General features: G+C 41.6%; 1 protein-coding gene across 4 annotated transcripts in view; it reads left to right on the forward strand.

Annotated features, from left to right (window-relative positions):
• The window catches only part of LOC131957454 (dnaJ homolog subfamily C member 13), a 128725-nt gene that overhangs the window by 47789 nt on the left and 61478 nt on the right, over positions 1-19458 (forward strand). For all 4 annotated transcript variants that reach the window (XM_059322277.1, XM_059322279.1, XM_059322278.1 and 1 more), the window contains exons 30-33: positions 1370-1570; positions 1831-1985; positions 3022-3223; positions 3380-3495. In XM_059322277.1, coding sequence (XP_059178260.1) covers positions 1370-1570; positions 1831-1985; positions 3022-3223; positions 3380-3495 — 674 coding nt within the window. The remainder of the gene's footprint in view (positions 1-1369; positions 1571-1830; positions 1986-3021; positions 3224-3379; positions 3496-19458) is intronic.

Consider the following 19458-nt stretch of genomic DNA (forward strand, 5'->3'; position numbering starts at 1 on the left):
TTACAAAGTAAGATCTGAAATTTTAAATACTTTTACCATTTTAAAACATGGAAGTATGTTTTAACCAGTAGAAAGGGGTTTGAAAACAATTTTGGTTGTCATGGAAACCCAAAAAACTATCAGCTATTTTGAATTTTTCAGTACTTTGAAATACCAAGAATTTTTTTTATACACCAATAGCAGTCAAATTTACACTGCTTTTATCATCTATTATATTCTTATTCTATCTCATTGTGTATATAACTGTACTATTATTCCTTCATTCCAAATGCTATGTTACTGCTTTGTCTTTACTACTCAATTCCTTTTTATTCATATGTTGTTATTATGATTAAACAAAAAAAAAAGGCCAATGTTTTTAAAGGCCTCCACACCTAGGGTTACCATTATAAAAAAAATGGAATAAATAAAATAAATTATATTTCAGTATATATTGAAAGATTTTTACAAAAATTTGTAATAGATCTGCTTGTCAGAATTCCCAAAAATTGCACACCTCTTAGCATACAAAACTTTAAATTTTTCATAATTTTTACCACAAAACTTCTTTTTTTTTTACATGTGTAACTAATATCAAAAATATGGTGGGTATCATTTAAGAACTGCAAAATGAGAACAACAGCAAAAAGTAATGAAAAAAGGGCCAAAAAAATACCATTTCTGTGTAAGCTGTAAAGCCAAGATGATTTCCAAGATGATGAAAATACAATTTAAAAAACTTTAGAAATCCAGCTTTCCAATGATTCCAAATACAACATGAAGGCGGATATTACATTTTTCGTAGAAAGCCTGCTAGAATGGAAAATAAAGATTATTTTAAATCAGGGGTCTCCAAACTTTTCTGTCCGAGGGCCGCATTAACTGTAAAATTTCAGTTCGGGGGCCAGTTTCTTCCAGGCATGTCTTTGATTTTTCTGGGCAAAGTTCCTAAGCCATCACCAACAAACGGTTTTTCCGTGGACAAAAAGATATCAGCGGACCGGATATGAGGACATCGCAGGCCGGATGCAGGCCGTAGTTTGGAGACCCCTGTTTTAAATTAATAGGGTCATAAAAATTGTATTTTAAACAAATTGTAATTTTCTTTTCATCATCAGTTATTATTTTCTTAATTTAAAAAATGGATAAAGTATCCAAAAAGTGCCAAAAAAATGGGATTTTGGTGATTATCTGCTGATGATATTCTCTTGAAAGCAGCACTTTTATAAAAGAAATATGTTGGGTTTTTTTTTTTTCATTTTTATCCATTTTTTTAATTATAATAAAAGATTATAGATTTTTTTTAATGAGTAGTATATTTCCTAGTCAGGGATAGAGAGTGTAGAAATAAACTTGATCTCTGTATAATAAATTTTGATGTTGTCCCCAGTTGTTGCTAACCTTTGACCCAGTCTTAGTGGAGAAGGTTGCAACTTTGTTGTTCCTGGTGATGCAAGATAATCCCGGCATCTCACGCCTCTACCTGTCAGGTGTCTTTTTCTTTATCATGATGTACACAGGCTCCAATGTCTTACCAGTGGCTCGCTTTCTCAAGTACACACACCTGAAACAGGCATTCAGATCAGAGGAGGTCAGTCTTATAGGGCTAGTAGCCAGCTGATGCTTGCTAGCTTGGTTGCTGGTTGATTGGTTGGTGTGTCAGTCAGTGCTTGGTTGATTGGTTGGTGGTTGATTGGTTGGTGTGTCAGTCAGTGCTTGGTTGATTGGTTGGTGTGTCAGTCAGTGCTTGGTTGATTGGTTGGTGTGTCAGAAACCAATTGCCTATTGTTTGTTCTCAATAAAGATATGAAGTCTTGGGTGTATTCAATGAGTTTTTTCTTTTTGAATTAGAACACGTCCTCAGACATCCTCTCCCGCAGTGTACTGGGCCCCATCCTACCTGAGGCCATGGTGTGTTACCTGGAGAACTACTCAGCTGAGAAATTTGCTCAAATTTTCCTTGGAGAGTTTGATACACCAGAGGCTATCTGGAATAATGAGATGAGGTAAGGGTTAATCCACATCAACATCTCCTAACTCACAATAACCAGAACCCCCACCCCCTCTCACCATTTGCTAAAATGATATGTGTGTGGGGTTTATCACCCCCCTCCCCCCTCCCCAGCAGCAGTCTTCTAATACCTCTGGTTTGTGTGGAGGCTATGTTTGTTAGTGTGGATGGTTTATCACCACCCCCTTCACCAACAGGATGGGGGTGGCCTAGCGCTAGAGAGCATGACTGCTAACCCGAAAGTCTCGAGTTCAAATCAGTAGAACATCCCTGAGTCCACCCAGCTCTAATGGGTTGCCTAACTCACATAAGGGTAAGTAAAGGCGGCTGGGCATAGTGCTGACCCTACTATCTCTTCATATGCAGAGGTCACAGAAACAGGTGAACTCTACTACACCTGCCCCGTAGACCATCAGGTTTGATAGGGAACTAACCCTATCCCCAACATCCCTCTTCTAATGCCTCTGGTTGGTGTGGGGGTTATGTTTGTTAGTGTGTAGGGTATATCACCACGCCCTTACCCCTCCCCAACATCCCTCTTCTAATGCCTCTGGTTGGTGTGGGGGTTATGTTTGTTAGTGTGTGGGGTATATCACCACCCCCTTACCCCTCCCAACATCTCTCTTGTAATGCCTCTGGTTGGTGTGGGGGTTATGTTTGTTAGTGTGGATGGTTGTTGTCACCATGTATTACAGTTTTGTTCATTCTATTCTTCAGGCGCATGATGGATGGTTGTTGTATTACAGTTTTGTTCATTCTATTCTTCAGGCGCATGATAGATGGTTGTTTTATTACAGTTTTGTTCATTCTATTCTTCAGGCGCATGATAGATGGTTGTTGTATTACAGTTTTGTTCATTCTATTCTTCAGGCGCATGATGGATGGTTGTTGTATTACAGTTTTGTTCATTCTATTCTTCAGGCGCATGATAGATGGTTGTTGTATTACAGTTTTGTTCATTCTATTCTTCAGGCGCATGATGGATGGTTGTTGTCACCATGTATTTCAGTTTTGTTCATTTTTTTCTTCAGGCGCATGATGATCGAGAAGATTGCATCTCACCTTGCAGATTTCTCTCCTCGACTACAAAGCAACACAAGAGCACTGTATCAGTATTGCCCCATTCCCTCCATCAACTACCCACAGCTAAGCAATGAACTGTTCTGTAATATTTACTATCTCAAGCATCTTTGTGACACAACACGTTTTCCTGACTGGCCAATCAAGGATCCTGTAAGTTGCTCTTATTACACTTATTACATTTGGAACATTGCTCAACTTATTCAGGCATTTCATTTTTTGTAAACCCTCTGGACAAAATCCTCCAAAACTTACTTTGTTAATTTCTTCATCATTGATACTGCAGATAATAAAATGTTTCCTTTTTAGATTCGTTTGTTGAAAGATATACTGGAGGCATGGAAGAAAGAGGTTGAGAAAAAACCCCCCACCATGTCATTAGATGAAGCATACAAAGTTCTGAACCTTTCTAAGGGCACAGGAGGGTGAGTTGATCACATCATATGTTGTCATAGTGTATGCTGGAGGGTGAGTTGATCATATGTTGTCATAGTGTATGCTGGATGGTGAGTTGGTCATATCACATGTTGTCATAGTGTATGCTGGAGGGTGAGTTGATCATATCACATGTTGTCATAGTGTATGCTGGAGGGTGAGTTGATCATATGTTGTCATAGTGTATGCAGGAGGGTGAGTTGATCACATGTTGTCATAGTGTATGCTGGAGGGTGAGTTGATCATATCATATGTTGTCATAGTGTATGCTGGAGGGTGAGTTGATCATATGTTGTCATAGTGTATGCTGGAGGGTGAGTTGATCATATCACATGTTGTCATAGTGTATGCTGGAGGGTGAGTTGATCATATGTTGTCATAGTGTATGCAGGAGGGTGAGTTGATCACATGTTGTCATAGTGTATGCTGGAGGGTGAGTTGATCATATCACATGTTGTCATAGTGTATGCTGGAGGGTGAGTTGATCATATCATATGTTGTCATAGTGTATGCTGGAGGGTGAGTTGATCATATGTTGTCATAGTGTATGCTGGAGGGTGAGTTGATCATATCACATGTTGTCATAGTGTATGCTGGAGGGTGAGTTGATCATATGTTGTCATAGTGTATGCTGGAGGGTGAGTTGATCACATGTTGTCATAGTGTATGCTGGAGGGTGAGTTGATCACATGTTGTCATAGTGTATGCTGGAGGGTGAGTTGATCACATGTCATAGTGTATGTTGGAGGGTGAGTTGATCATATGTTGTCATAGTGTATGCTGGAGGGTGAGTTGATCACATGTCATAGTGTATGTTGGAGGGTGAGTTGATCACATGTTGTCATAGTGTATGCTGGAGGGTGAGTTGATCACATGTTGTCATAGTGTATGCTGGAGGGTGAGTTGATCACATGTGGTCATAGTGTATGTTGGAGGGTGAGTTGATCACATGTTGTCATAGTGTATGCTGGAGGGTGAGTTGATCACATGTTGTCATAGTGTATGCAGGAGGGTGAGTTGATCACATGTTGTCATAGTGTATGCTGGAGGGTGAGTTGATCACATGTTGTCATAGTGTATGCTGGAGGGTGAGTTGATCACATGTTGTCATAGTGTATGCTGGAGGGTGAGTTGATCATATCACATGTTGTCATAGTGTATGTTGGAGGGTGAGTTGATCATATGTTGTCATAGTGTATGTTGGAGGGTGAGTTGATCATATGTTGTCATAGTGTATGCAGGAGGGTGAGTTGATCACATGTTGTCATAGTGTATGCTGGAGGGTGAGTTGATCACATGTTGTCATAGTGTATGCTGGAGGGTGAGTTGATCATATCACATGTTGTCATAGTGTATGTTGGAGGGTGAGTTGATCATATGTTGTCATAGTGTATGCTGGAGGGTGAGTTGATCACATGTTGTCATAGTGTATGCAGGAGGGTGAGTTGATCACATGTTGTCATAGTGTATGCTGGAGGGTGAGTTGATCACATGTTGTCATAGTGTATGCTGGAGGGTGAGTTGATCATATGTTGTCATAGTGTATGCTGGAGGGTGAGTTGATCACATGTTGTCATAGTGTATGCTGGAGGGTGAGTTGATCACATGTTGTCATAGTGTATGCAGGAGGGTGAGTTGATCACATGTTGTCATAGTGTATGTTGGAGGGTGAGTTGATCATATGTTGTCATAGTGTATGCAGGAGGGTGAGTTGATCACATGTTGTCATAGTGTATGCTGGAGGGTGAGTTGATCACATGTTGTCATAGTGTATGCTGGAGGGTGAGTTGATCATATCACATGTTGTCATAGTGTATGTTGGAGGGTGAGTTGATCATATGTTGTCATAGTGTATGCTGGAGGGTGAGTTGATCACATGTTGTCATAGTGTATGCAGGAGGGTGAGTTGATCACATGTTGTCATAGTGTATGCTGGAGGGTGAGTTGATCACATCACATGTTGTCATAGTGTATGTTGGAGGGTGAGTTGATCACATGTTGTCATAGTGTATGCTGGAGGGTGAGTTGATCATATCACATGTTGTCATAGTGTATGTTGGAGGGTGAGTTGATCATATGTTGTCATAGTGTATGCTGGAGGGTGAGTTGATCACATGTTGTCATAGTGTATGCAGGAGGGTGAGTTGATCACATGTTGTCATAGTGTATGCTGGAGGGTGAGTTGATCACATCACATGTTGTCATAGTGTATGCAGGAGGGTGAGTTGATCACATGTTGTCATAGTGTATGCTGGAGGGTGAGTTGATCACATCACATGTTGTCATAGTGTATGTTGGAGGGTGAGTTGATCATATGTTGTCATAGTGTATGCTGGATGGTGAGTTGGTCACATCACATGTTGTCATAGTGTATGCTGGAGGGTGAGTTGATCACATGTTGTCATAGTGTATGCTGGAGGGTGAGTTGATCACATGTTGTCATAGTGTATGCTGGAGGGTGAGTTGATCACATGTTGTCATAGTGTATGCAGGAGGGTGAGTTGATCATATGTTGTCATAGTGTATGCTGGAGGGTGAGTTGATCACATGTTGTCATAGTGTATGTTGGAGGGTGAGTTGATCATATCATATGTTGTCATAGTGTATGCTGGAGGGTGAGTTGATCACATGTTGTCATAGTGTATGTTGGAGGGTGAGTTGATTACATGTTGTCATAGTGTATGTTGGAGGGTGAGTTGATCACATGTTGTCATAGTGTATGCAGGAGGGTGAGTTGATCATATCACATGTTGTCATAGTGTATGCTGGAGGGTGAGTTGATCACATGTTGTCATAGTGTATGCAGGAGGGTGAGTTGATCACATGTTGTCATAGTGTATGCTGGAGGGTGAGTTGATCACATGTTGTCATAGTGTATGCAGGAGGGTGAGTTGATCATATGTTGTCATAGTGTATGCAGGAGGGTGAGTTGATCACATGTTGTCATAGTGTTTGCTGGAGGGTGAGTTGATCACATGTTGTCATAGTGTATGTTGGAGGGTGAGTTGATCATATGTTGTCATAGTGTATGTTGGAGGGTGAGTTGATCATATCATATGTTGTCATAGTGTATGCTGGAGGGTGAGTTGATCACATGTTGTCATAGTGTATGCAGGAGGGTGAGTTGATCATATCATATGTTGTCATAGTGTATGTTGGAGGGTGAGTTGATCACATGTTGTCATAGTGTATGCTGGAGGGTGAGTTGATCACATCACATGTTGTCATAGTGTATGTTGGAGGGTGAGTTGATCATATGTTGTCATAGTGTATGTTGGAGGGTGAGTTGATCATATGTTGTCATAGTGTATGTTGGAGGGTGAGTTGATCATATCATATGTTGTCATAGTGTATGCTGGAGGGTGAGTTGATCACATGTTGTCATAGTGTATGCTGGAGGGTGAGTTGATCACATGTTGTCATAGTGTATGTTGGAGGGTGAGTTGATCACATGTTGTCATAGTGTATGCTGGAGGGTGAGTTGATCACATGTTGTCATAGTGTATGCTGGAGGGTGAGTTGATCACATGTTGTCATAGTGTATGCTGGAGGGTGAGTTGATCATATCACATGTTGTCATAGTGTATGTTGGAGGGTGAGTTGATCATATGTTGTCATAGTGTATGTTGGAGGGTGAGTTGATCATATGTTGTCATAGTGTATGCAGGAGGGTGAGTTGATCACATGTTGTCATAGTGTATGCTGGAGGGTGAGTTGATCACATGTTGTCATAGTGTATGCAGGAGGGTGAGTTGATCACATGTTGTCATAGTGTATGCTGGAGGGTGAGTTGATCACATGTTGTCATAGTGTATGCTGGAGGGTGAGTTGATCACATGTTATCATAGTGTATGCTGGAGGGTGAGTTGATCATATGTTGTCATAGTGTATGTTGGAGGGTGAGTTGATCATATGTTGTCATAGTGTATGCAGGAGGGTGAGTTGATCACATGTTGTCATAGTGTATGCTGGAGGGTGAGTTGATCACATGTTGTCATAGTGTATGCTGGAGGGTGAGTTGATCATATGTTGTCATAGTGTATGTTGGAGGGTGAGTTGATCATATCATATGTTGTCATAGTGTATGCTGGAGGGTGAGTTGATCACATGTTGTCATAGTGTATGCAGGAGGGTGAGTTGATCATATGTTGTCATAGTGTATGCAGGAGGGTGAGTTGATCATATCATATGTTGTCATAGTGTATGTTGGAGGGTGAGTTGATCACATGTTGTCATAGTGTATGCTGGAGGGTGAGTTGATCACATCACATGTTGTCATAGTGTATGTTGGAGGGTGAGTTGATCATATGTTGTCATAGTGTATGCTGGAGGGTGAGTTAATCATATGTTGTCATAGTGTATGCTGGAGGGTGAGTTGATCACATGTTGTCATAGTGTATGTTGGAGGGTGAGTTGATCATATGTTGTCATAGTGTATGTTGGAGGGTGAGTTGATCATATCATATGTTGTCATAGTGTATGCTGGAGGGTGAGTTGATCACATGTTGTCATAGTGTATGCTGGAGGGTGAGTTGATCACATGTTGTCATAGTGTATGTTGGAGGGTGAGTTGATCACATGTTGTCATAGTGTATGCTGGAGGGTGAGTTGATCATATCACATGTTGTCATAGTGTATGTTGGAGGGTGAGTTGATCACATGTTGTCATAGTGTATGCTGGAGGGTGAGTTGATCATATCATATGTTGTCATAGTGTATGCTGGATGGTGAGTTGGTCACATCACATGTTGTCATAGTGTATGCTGGAGGGTGAGTTGATCATATCATATGTTGTCATAGTGTATGCTGGAGGGTGAGTTGATCACATGTTGTCATAGTGTATGTTGGAGGGTGAGTTGATCACATGTTGTCATAGTGTATGCTGGAGGGTGAGTTGATCATATGTTGTCATAGTGTATGCTGGAGGGTGAGTTGATCATATCACATGTTGTCATAGTGTATGTTGGAGGGTGAGTTGATCACATGTTGTCATAGTGTATGCTGGAGGGTGAGTTGATCATATCATATGTTGTCATAGTGTATGCTGGATGGTGAGTTGGTCACATCACATGTTGTCATAGTGTATGCTGGAGGGTGAGTTGATCACATGTTGTCATAGTGTATGCTGGAGGGTGAGTTGATCATATCATATGTTGTCATAGTGTATGCTGGATGGTGAGTTGGTCACATCACATGTTGTCATAGTGTATGCTGGAGGGTGAGTTGATCACATGTTGTCATAGTGTATGCAGGAGGGTGAGTTGATCACATGTTGTCATAGTGTATGCTGGAGGGTGAGTTGATCATATCATATGTTGTCATAGTGTATGCTGGATGGTGAGTTGGTCACATCACATGTTGTCATAGTGTATGCTGGAGGGTGAGTTGATCATATCATATGTTGTCATAGTGTATGCTGGATGGTGAGTTGGTCACATCACATGTTGTCATAGTGTATGCTGGAGGGTGAGTTGATCACATGTTGTCATAGTGTATGCAGGAGGGTGAGTTGATCACATGTTGTCATAGTGTATGCAGGAGGGTGAGTTGATCACATGTTGTCATAGTGTATGCTGGAGGGTGAGTTGATCACATCACATGTTGTCATAGTGTATGCTGGAGGGTGAGTTGATCATATCATATGTTGTCATAGTGTATGCTGGATGGTGAGTTGGTCACATCACATGTTGTCATAGTGTATGTTGGAGGGTGAGTTGATCACATGTTGTCATAGTGTATGCAGGAGGGTGAGTTGATCACATGTTGTCATAGTGTATGCTGGAGGGTGAGTTGATCATATGTTGTCATAGTGTATGCAGGGGGGTGAGTTGATCATATGTTGTCATAGTGTATGCTAGAGGGTGAGTTGATCACATGTTGTCATAGTGTATGCTAGAGGGTGAGTTGATCACATGTTGTCATAGTGTATGCTGGAGGGTGAGTTGATCACATGTTGTCATAGTGTATGTTGGAGGGTGAGTTGATCATATGTTGTCATAGTGTATACTGGAGGGTGAGTTGATCATATGTTGTCATAGTGTATGCTAGAGGGTGAGTTGATCACATGTTGTCATAGTGTATGCTGGAGGGTGAGTTGATCACATGTTGTCATAGTGTATGCTAGAGGGTGAGTTGATCACATGTTGTCATAGTGTATGCTGGAGGGTGAGTTGATAACATGTCATAGTGTATGCTGGAGGGTGAGTTGATCATATGTTGTCATAGTGTATGCAGGAGGGTGAGTTGATCATATCATATGTTGTCATAGTGTATGCTGGAGGGTGAGTTGATCACATGTTGTCATAGTGTATGTTGGAGGGTGAGTTGATCACATGTTGTCATAGTGTATGCTGGAGGGTGAGTTGATCATATCATATGTTGTCATAGTGTATGTTGGAGGGTGAGTTGATCACATGTTGTCATAGTGTATGCTAGAGGATGAGTTGATCATATGTTGTCATAGTGTATGCAGGAGGGTGAGTTGATCATATCATATGTTGTCATAGTGTATGCTGGAGGGTGAGTTGATCACATGTTGTCATAGTGTATGTTGGAGGGTGAGTTGATCACATGTTGTCATAGTGTATGCTGGAGGGTGAGTTGATCATATCATATGTTGTCATAGTGTATGTTGGAGGGTGAGTTGATCACATGTTGTCATAGTGTATGCTGGAGGGTGAGTTGATCACATCACATGTTGTCATAGTGTATGTTGGAGGGTGAGTTGATCATATGTTGTCATAGTGTATGCTGGAGGGTGAGTTAATCATATGTTGTCATAGTGTATGCTGGAGGGTGAGTTGATCACATGTTGTCATAGTGTATGTTGGAGGGTGAGTTGATCATATGTTGTCATAGTGTATGTTGGAGGGTGAGTTGATCATATCATATGTTGTCATAGTGTATGCTGGAGGGTGAGTTGATCACATGTTGTCATAGTGTATGCTGGAGGGTGAGTTGATCACATGTTGTCATAGTGTATGTTGGAGGGTGAGTTGATCACATGTTGTCATAGTGTATGCTGGAGGGTGAGTTGATCATATCACATGTTGTCATAGTGTATGTTGGAGGGTGAGTTGATCACATGTTGTCATAGTGTATGCTGGAGGGTGAGTTGATCATATCATATGTTGTCATAGTGTATGCTGGATGGTGAGTTGGTCACATCACATGTTGTCATAGTGTATGCTGGAGGGTGAGTTGATCATATCATATGTTGTCATAGTGTATGCTGGAGGGTGAGTTGATCACATGTTGTCATAGTGTATGTTGGAGGGTGAGTTGATCACATGTTGTCATAGTGTATGCTGGAGGGTGAGTTGATCATATGTTGTCATAGTGTATGCTGGAGGGTGAGTTGATCATATCACATGTTGTCATAGTGTATGTTGGAGGGTGAGTTGATCACATGTTGTCATAGTGTATGCTGGAGGGTGAGTTGATCATATCATATGTTGTCATAGTGTATGCTGGATGGTGAGTTGGTCACATCACATGTTGTCATAGTGTATGCTGGAGGGTGAGTTGATCACATGTTGTCATAGTGTATGCTGGAGGGTGAGTTGATCATATGTTGTCATAGTGTATGCTAGAGGGTGAGTTGATCATATCATATGTTGTCATAGTGTATGTTGGAGGGTGAGTTGATCACATGTTGTCATAGTGTATGCTGGAGGGTGAGTTGATCATATCATATGTTGTCATAGTGTATGCTGGAGGGTGAGTTGATCACATGTTGTCATAGTGTATGCTGGAGGGTGAGTTGATCACATGTTGTCATAGTGTATGCTAGAGGGTGAGTTGATCACATCACATGTTGTCATAGTGTATGCTGGAGGGTGAGTTGATCACATGTTGTCATAGTGTATGCAGGAGGGTGAGTTGATCACATGTTGTCATAGTGTATGCTGGAGGGTGAGTTGATCACATGTTGTCATAGTGTATGCTGGAGGGTGAGTTGATCATATGTTGTCATAGTGTATGCTGGAGGGTGAGTTGATCACATGTTGTCATAGTGTATGCTGGAGGGTGAGTTGATCACATGTTGTCATAGTGTATGCAGGAGGGTGAGTTGATCACATGTTGTCATAGTGTATGTTGGAGGGTGAGTTGATCATATGTTGTCATAGTGTATGCAGGAGGGTGAGTTGATCACATGTTGTCATAGTGTATGCTGGAGGGTGAGTTGATCACATGTTGTCATAGTGTATGCTGGAGGGTGAGTTGATCATATGTTGTCATAGTGTATGTTGGAGGGTGAGTTGATCATATCATATGTTGTCATAGTGTATGCTGGAGGGTGAGTTGATCACATGTTGTCATAGTGTATGCAGGAGGGTGAGTTGATCATATGTTGTCATAGTGTATGCAGGAGGGTGAGTTGATCATATCATATGTTGTCATAGTGTATGTTGGAGGGTGAGTTGATCACATGTTGTCATAGTGTATGCTGGAGGGTGAGTTGATCACATCACATGTTGTCATAGTGTATGTTGGAGGGTGAGTTGATCATATGTTGTCATAGTGTATGCTGGAGGGTGAGTTAATCATATGTTGTCATAGTGTATGCTGGAGGGTGAGTTGATCACATGTTGTCATAGTGTATGTTGGAGGGTGAGTTGATCATATGTTGTCATAGTGTATGTTGGAGGGTGAGTTGATCATATCATATGTTGTCATAGTGTATGCTGGAGGGTGAGTTGATCACATGTTGTCATAGTGTATGCTGGAGGGTGAGTTGATCACATGTTGTCATAGTGTATGTTGGAGGGTGAGTTGATCACATGTTGTCATAGTGTATGCTGGAGGGTGAGTTGATCATATCACATGTTGTCATAGTGTATGTTGGAGGGTGAGTTGATCACATGTTGTCATAGTGTATGCTGGAGGGTGAGTTGATCATATCATATGTTGTCATAGTGTATGCTGGATGGTGAGTTGGTCACATCACATGTTGTCATAGTGTATGCTGGAGGGTGAGTTGATCATATCATATGTTGTCATAGTGTATGCTGGAGGGTGAGTTGATCACATGTTGTCATAGTGTATGTTGGAGGGTGAGTTGATCACATGTTGTCATAGTGTATGCTGGAGGGTGAGTTGATCATATGTTGTCATAGTGTATGCTGGAGGGTGAGTTGATCATATCACATGTTGTCATAGTGTATGTTGGAGGGTGAGTTGATCACATGTTGTCATAGTGTATGCTGGAGGGTGAGTTGATCATATCATATGTTGTCATAGTGTATGCTGGATGGTGAGTTGGTCACATCACATGTTGTCATAGTGTATGCTGGAGGGTGAGTTGATCACATGTTGTCATAGTGTATGCTGGAGGGTGAGTTGATCATATCATATGTTGTCATAGTGTATGCTGGATGGTGAGTTGGTCACATCACATGTTGTCATAGTGTATGCTGGAGGGTGAGTTGATCACATGTTGTCATAGTGTATGCAGGAGGGTGAGTTGATCACATGTTGTCATAGTGTATGCTGGAGGGTGAGTTGATCATATCATATGTTGTCATAGTGTATGCTGGATGGTGAGTTGGTCACATCACATGTTGTCATAGTGTATGCTGGAGGGTGAGTTGATCATATCATATGTTGTCATAGTGTATGCTGGATGGTGAGTTGGTCACATCACATGTTGTCATAGTGTATGCTGGAGGGTGAGTTGATCACATGTTGTCATAGTGTATGCAGGAGGGTGAGTTGATCACATGTTGTCATAGTGTATGCAGGAGGGTGAGTTGATCACATGTTGTCATAGTGTATGCTGGAGGGTGAGTTGATCACATCACATGTTGTCATAGTGTATGCTGGAGGGTGAGTTGATCATATCATATGTTGTCATAGTGTATGCTGGATGGTGAGTTGGTCACATCACATGTTGTCATAGTGTATGTTGGAGGGTGAGTTGATCACATGTTGTCATAGTGTATGCAGGAGGGTGAGTTGATCACATGTTGTCATAGTGTATGCTGGAGGGTGAGTTGATCATATGTTGTCATAGTGTATGCAGGGGGGTGAGTTGATCATATGTTGTCATAGTGTATGCTAGAGGGTGAGTTGATCACATGTTGTCATAGTGTATGCTAGAGGGTGAGTTGATCACATGTTGTCATAGTGTATGCTGGAGGGTGAGTTGATCACATGTTGTCATAGTGTATGTTGGAGGGTGAGTTGATCATATGTTGTCATAGTGTATGCTGGAGGGTGAGTTGATCATATGTTGTCATAGTGTATGCTAGAGGGTGAGTTGATCACATGTTGTCATAGTGTATGCTGGAGGGTGAGTTGATCACATGTTGTCATAGTGTATGCTAGAGGGTGAGTTGATCACATGTTGTCATAGTGTATGCTGGAGGGTGAGTTGATAACATGTCATAGTGTATGCTGGAGGGTGAGTTGATCATATGTTGTCATAGTGTATGCAGGAGGGTGAGTTGATCATATCATATGTTGTCATAGTGTATGCTGGAGGGTGAGTTGATCACATGTTGTCATAGTGTATGTTGGAGGGTGAGTTGATCACATGTTGTCATAGTGTATGCTGGAGGGTGAGTTGATCATATCATATGTTGTCATAGTGTATGTTGGAGGGTGAGTTGATCACATGTTGTCATAGTGTATGCTAGAGGATGAGTTGATCATATGTTGTCATAGTGTATGCAGGAGGGTGAGTTGATCATATCATATGTTGTCATAGTGTATGCTGGAGGGTGAGTTGATCACATGTTGTCATAGTGTATGTTGGAGGGTGAGTTGATCACATGTTGTCATAGTGTATGCTGGAGGGTGAGTTGATCATATCATATGTTGTCATAGTGTATGTTGGAGGGTGAGTTGATCACATGTTGTCATAGTGTATGCTAGAGGGTGAGTTGATCATATCATATGTTGTCATAGTGTATGCTGGATGGTGAGTTGGTCACATCACATGTTGTCATAGTGTATGCTAGTGGGTGAGTTGATCACATGTTGTCATAGTGTATGCTGGAGGGTGAGTTGATCATATCATATGTTGTCATAGTGTATGCAGGAGGGTGAGTTGATCACATGTTGTCATAGTGTATGCTGGAGGGTGAGTTGATCACATGTTGTCATAGTGTATGCAGGAGGTTGAGTTGATCACATGTTGTCATAGTGTATGCAGGAGGTTGAGTTGATCACATGTTGTCATAGTGTATGCTGGAGGGTGAGTTGATCATATCACATGTTGTCATAGTGTATGCAGGAGGTTGAGTTGATCACATGTTGTCATAGTGTATGCAGGAGGGTGAGTTGATCACATGTTGTCATAGTGTATGCAGGAGGGTGAGTTGATCATATGTTGTCATAGTGTATGTTGGAGGGTGAGTTGATCATATGTTGTCATAGTGTATGCTGGAGGGTGAGTTGATCAGATGTTGTCATAGTGTATGTTGGAGGGTGAGTTGATCACATGTTGTCATAGTGTATGCTGGAGGGTGAGTTGATCACATGTTGTCATAGTGTATGCAGGAGGGTGAGTTGATCACATGTTGTCATAGTGTATGCTGGAGGGTGAGTTGATCACATGTCATAGTGTATGCTAGAGGGTGAGTTGATCACATGTTGTCATAGTGTATGTTGGAGGGTGAGTTTATCATATGTTGTCATAGTGTATGCTGGAGGGTGAGTTGATCACATGTTGTCATAGTGTATGTTGGAGGGTGAGTTGATCATATCACATGTTGTCATAGTGTATGTTGGAGGGTGAGTTGATCATATGTTGTCATAGTGTATGCAGGAGGGTGAGTTGATCATATCACATGTTGTCATAGTGTATGCTGGAGGGTGAGTTGATCACATGTTGTCATAGTGTATGTTGGAGGGTGAGTTGATCACATGTTGTCATAGTGTATGCTGGAGGGTGAGTTGATCACATGTTGTCATAGTGTATGTTGGAGGGTGAGTTGATCACATGTTGTCATAGTGTATGTTGGAGGGTGAGTTGATCACATGTTGTCATAGTGTATGCCGGAGGGTGAGTTGATCACATGTTGTCATAGTGTATGCAGGAGGGTGAGTTGATCATATGTTGTCATAGTGTATGCTGGAGGGTGAGTTGATCACATGTTGTCATAGTGTATGCAGGAGGGTGAGTTGATCACATGTTGTCATAGTGTATGCTGGAGGGTGAGTAATCATATCACATGTTGTCATAGTGTATGTTGGAGGGTGAGTTGATCACATGTTGTCATAGTGTATGCAGGAGGGTGAGTTGATCATATCACATGTTGTCATAGTGTATGCTGGAGGGTGAGTTGATCACATGTTGTCATAGTGTATGCAGGAGGGTGAGTTGATCATATCACATGTTGTCATAGTGTATGTTGGAGGGTGAGTTGATCACATGTTGTCATAGTGTATGCTGGAGGGTGAGTTGATCACATGTTGTCATAGTGTATGCTGGAGGGTGAGTTGATCACATGTTGTCATAGTGTATGCTAGAGTGTGAGTTGATCATATCATATGTTGTCATAGTGTATGCAGGAGGGTGAGTTGATCACATGTTGTCATAGTGTATGCTGGAGGGTGAGTTGATCATATCACATGTTGTCATAGTGTATGTTCGAGGGTGAGTTGATCACATGTTGTCATAGTGTATGCTGGAGGGTGAGTTGATCATATCACATGTTGTCATAGTGTATGCTGGAGGGTGAGTTGATCACATGTTGTCATAGTGTATGCTGGAGGGTGAGTTGATCATATCACATGTTGTCATAGTGTATGCAGGAGGGTGAGTTGATCATATGTTGTCATAGTGTATGCTGGAGGGTGAGTTGATCACATGTTGTCATGGTGTATGCTGGAGGGTGAGTTGATCACATGTTGTCATAGTGTATGCTGGAGGGTGAGTTGATCACATGTTGTCATAGTGTATGCTGGAGGGTGAGTTGATCATATGTTGTCATAGTGTATGCTAGAGGGTGAGTTGATCATATCATATGTTGTCATAGTGTATGTTGGAGGGTGAGTTGATCACATGTTGTCATAGTGTATGCTGGAGGGTGAGTTGATCATATCATATGTTGTCATAGTGTATGCTGGAGGGTGAGTTGATCACATGTTGTCATAGTGTATGCTGGAGGGTGAGTTGATCACATGTTGTCATAGTGTATGCTAGAGGGTGAGTTGATCACATCACATGTTGTCATAGTGTATGCTGGAGGGTGAGTTGATCACATGTTGTCATAGTGTATGCTGGAGGGTGAGTTGATCACATGTTGTCATAGTGTATGCTGGAGGGTGAGTTGATCATATCATATGTTGTCATAGTGTATGCAGGAGGGTGAGTTGATCATATGTTGTCATAGTGTATGCTGGAGGGTGAGTTGATCATATGTTGTCATACTGTATGCTAGAGGGTGAGTTGATCATATCATATGTTGTCATAGTGTATGTTGGAGGGTGAGTTGATCACATGTTGTCATAGTGTATGCTGGAGGGTGAGTTGATCATATCATATGTTGTCATAGTGTATGCTGGAGGGTGAGTTGATCACATGTTGTCATAGTGTATGCTAGAGGGTGAGTTGATCACATCACATGTTGTCATAGTGTATGCTGGAGGGTGAGTTGATCACATGTTGTCATAGTGTATGCTGGAGGGTGAGTTGATCACATGTTGTCATAGTGTATGCTGGAGGGTGAGTTGATCATATCATATGTTGTCATAGTGTATGCAGGAGGGTGAGTTGATCACATGTTGTCATAGTGTATGCTGGAGGGTGAGTTGATCATATGTTGTCATAGTGTATGCTAGAGGGTGAGTTGATCATATCATATGTTGTCATAGTGTATGTTGGAGGGTGAGTTGATCACATGTTGTCATAGTGTATGCTGGAGGGTGAGTTGATCATATCATATGTTGTCATAGTGTATGCTGGAGGGTGAGTTGATCACATGTTGTCATAGTGTATGCTGGAGGGTGAGTTGATCACATGTTGTCATAGTGTATGCTGGAGGGTGAGTTGATCACATGTTGTCATAGTGTATGTTGGAGGGTGAGTTGATCACATGTTGTCATAGTGTATGTTGGAGGGTGTGTAGGTCACATCACATGTTGTCATAGTGTATGCTGGAGGGTGAGTTGATCACATGTTGTCATAGTGTATGCTGGAGGGTGAGTTGATCATATGTTGTCATAGTGTATGCTAGAGGGTGAGTTGATCACATCACATGTTGTCATAGTGTATGTTGGAGGGTGAGTTGATCACATGTTGTCATAGTGTATGCTGGAGGGTGAGTTGATCACATGTTGTCATAGTGTATGCTGGAGGGTGAGTTGATCACATGTTGTCATAGTGTATGCTGGATGGTGAGTTGGTCACATCACATGTTGTCATAGTGTATGTTAGAGGGTGAGTTGATCACATGTTGTCATAGTGTATGCTGGAGGGTGAGTTGATCATATCATATGTTGTCATAGTTTATGCTAGAGGGTGAGTTGATCACATCACATGTTGTCATAGTGTATGCTGGAGGGTGAGTTGATCACATGTTGTCATAGTGTATGTTGGAGGGTGAGTTGATCACATGTTGTCATAGTGTATGCTGGAGGGTGAGTTGATCACATGTTGTCATAGTGTATGCTGGAGGGTGTGTTGATCACATGTTGTCATAGTGTATGCTGGAGGGTGAGTTGATCATATGTTGTCATAGTGTATGTTGGAGGGTGAGTTGATCATATCACATGTTGTCAAAGTGTATGCTAGAGTGTGAGTTGATCATATCATATGTTGTCATAGTGTATGCTGGAGGGTGAGTTGATCACATGTTGTCATAGTGTATGCAGGAGGGTGAGTTGATCATATGTTGTCATAGTGTATGTTGGAGGGTGAGTTGATCATATGTTGTCATAGTGTATGCTGGAGGGTGAGTTGATCACATGTTGTCATAGTGTATGCTAGAGTGTGAGTTGATCATATCATATGTTGTCATAGTGTATGCAGGAGGGTGAGTTGATCACATGTTGTCATAGTGTATGCTGGAGGGTGAGTTGATCATATGTTGTCATAGTGTATGCTAGAGGGTGAGTTGATCACATCACATGTTGTCATAGTGTATGCTGGAGGGTGAGTTGATCACATGTTGTCATAGTGTATGCTGGAGGGTGAGTTGATCACATGTTGTCATAGTGTATGCTGGAGGGTGAGTTGATCATATCATATGTTGTCATAGTGTATGCAGGAGGGTGAGTTGATCATATGTTGTCATAGTGTATGCTGGAGGGTGAGTTGATCATATGTTGTCATACTGTATGCTAGAGGGTGAGTTGATCATATCATATGTTGTCATAGTGTATGTTGGAGGGTGAGTTGATCACATGTTGTCATAGTGTATGCTGGAGGGTGAGTTGATCATATCATATGTTGTCATAGTGTATGCTGGAGGGTGAGTTGATCACATGTTGTCATAGTGTATGCTAGAGGGTGAGTTGATCACATCACATGTTGTCATAGTGTATGCTGGAGGGTGAGTTGATCACATGTTGTCATAGTGTATGCTGGAGGGTGAGTTGATCACATGTTGTCATAGTGTATGCTGGAGGGTGAGTTGATCATATCATATGTTGTCATAGTGTATGCAGGAGGGTGAGTTGATCACATGTTGTCATAGTGTATGCTGGAGGGTGAGTTGATCATATGTTGTCATAGTGTATGCTAGAGGGTGAGTTGATCATATCATATGTTGTCATAGTGTATGTTGGAGGGTGAGTTGATCACATGTTGTCATAGTGTATGCTGGAGGGTGAGTTGATCATATCATATGTTGTCATAGTGTATGCTGGAGGGTGAGTTGATCACATGTTGTCATAGTGTATGCTGGAGGGTGAGTTGATCACATGTTGTCATAGTGTATGCTGGAGGGTGAGTTGATCACATGTTGTCATAGTGTATGTTGGAGGGTGAGTTGATCACATGT

Source organism: Physella acuta, unplaced genomic scaffold (assembly GCF_028476545.2).
Source record: "Physella acuta isolate Inbredline_101_S28 unplaced genomic scaffold, ASM2847654v3 ptg001245l, whole genome shotgun sequence".
In the NCBI taxonomy this organism is placed as follows: domain Eukaryota; kingdom Metazoa; phylum Mollusca; class Gastropoda; family Physidae; genus Physella; species Physella acuta.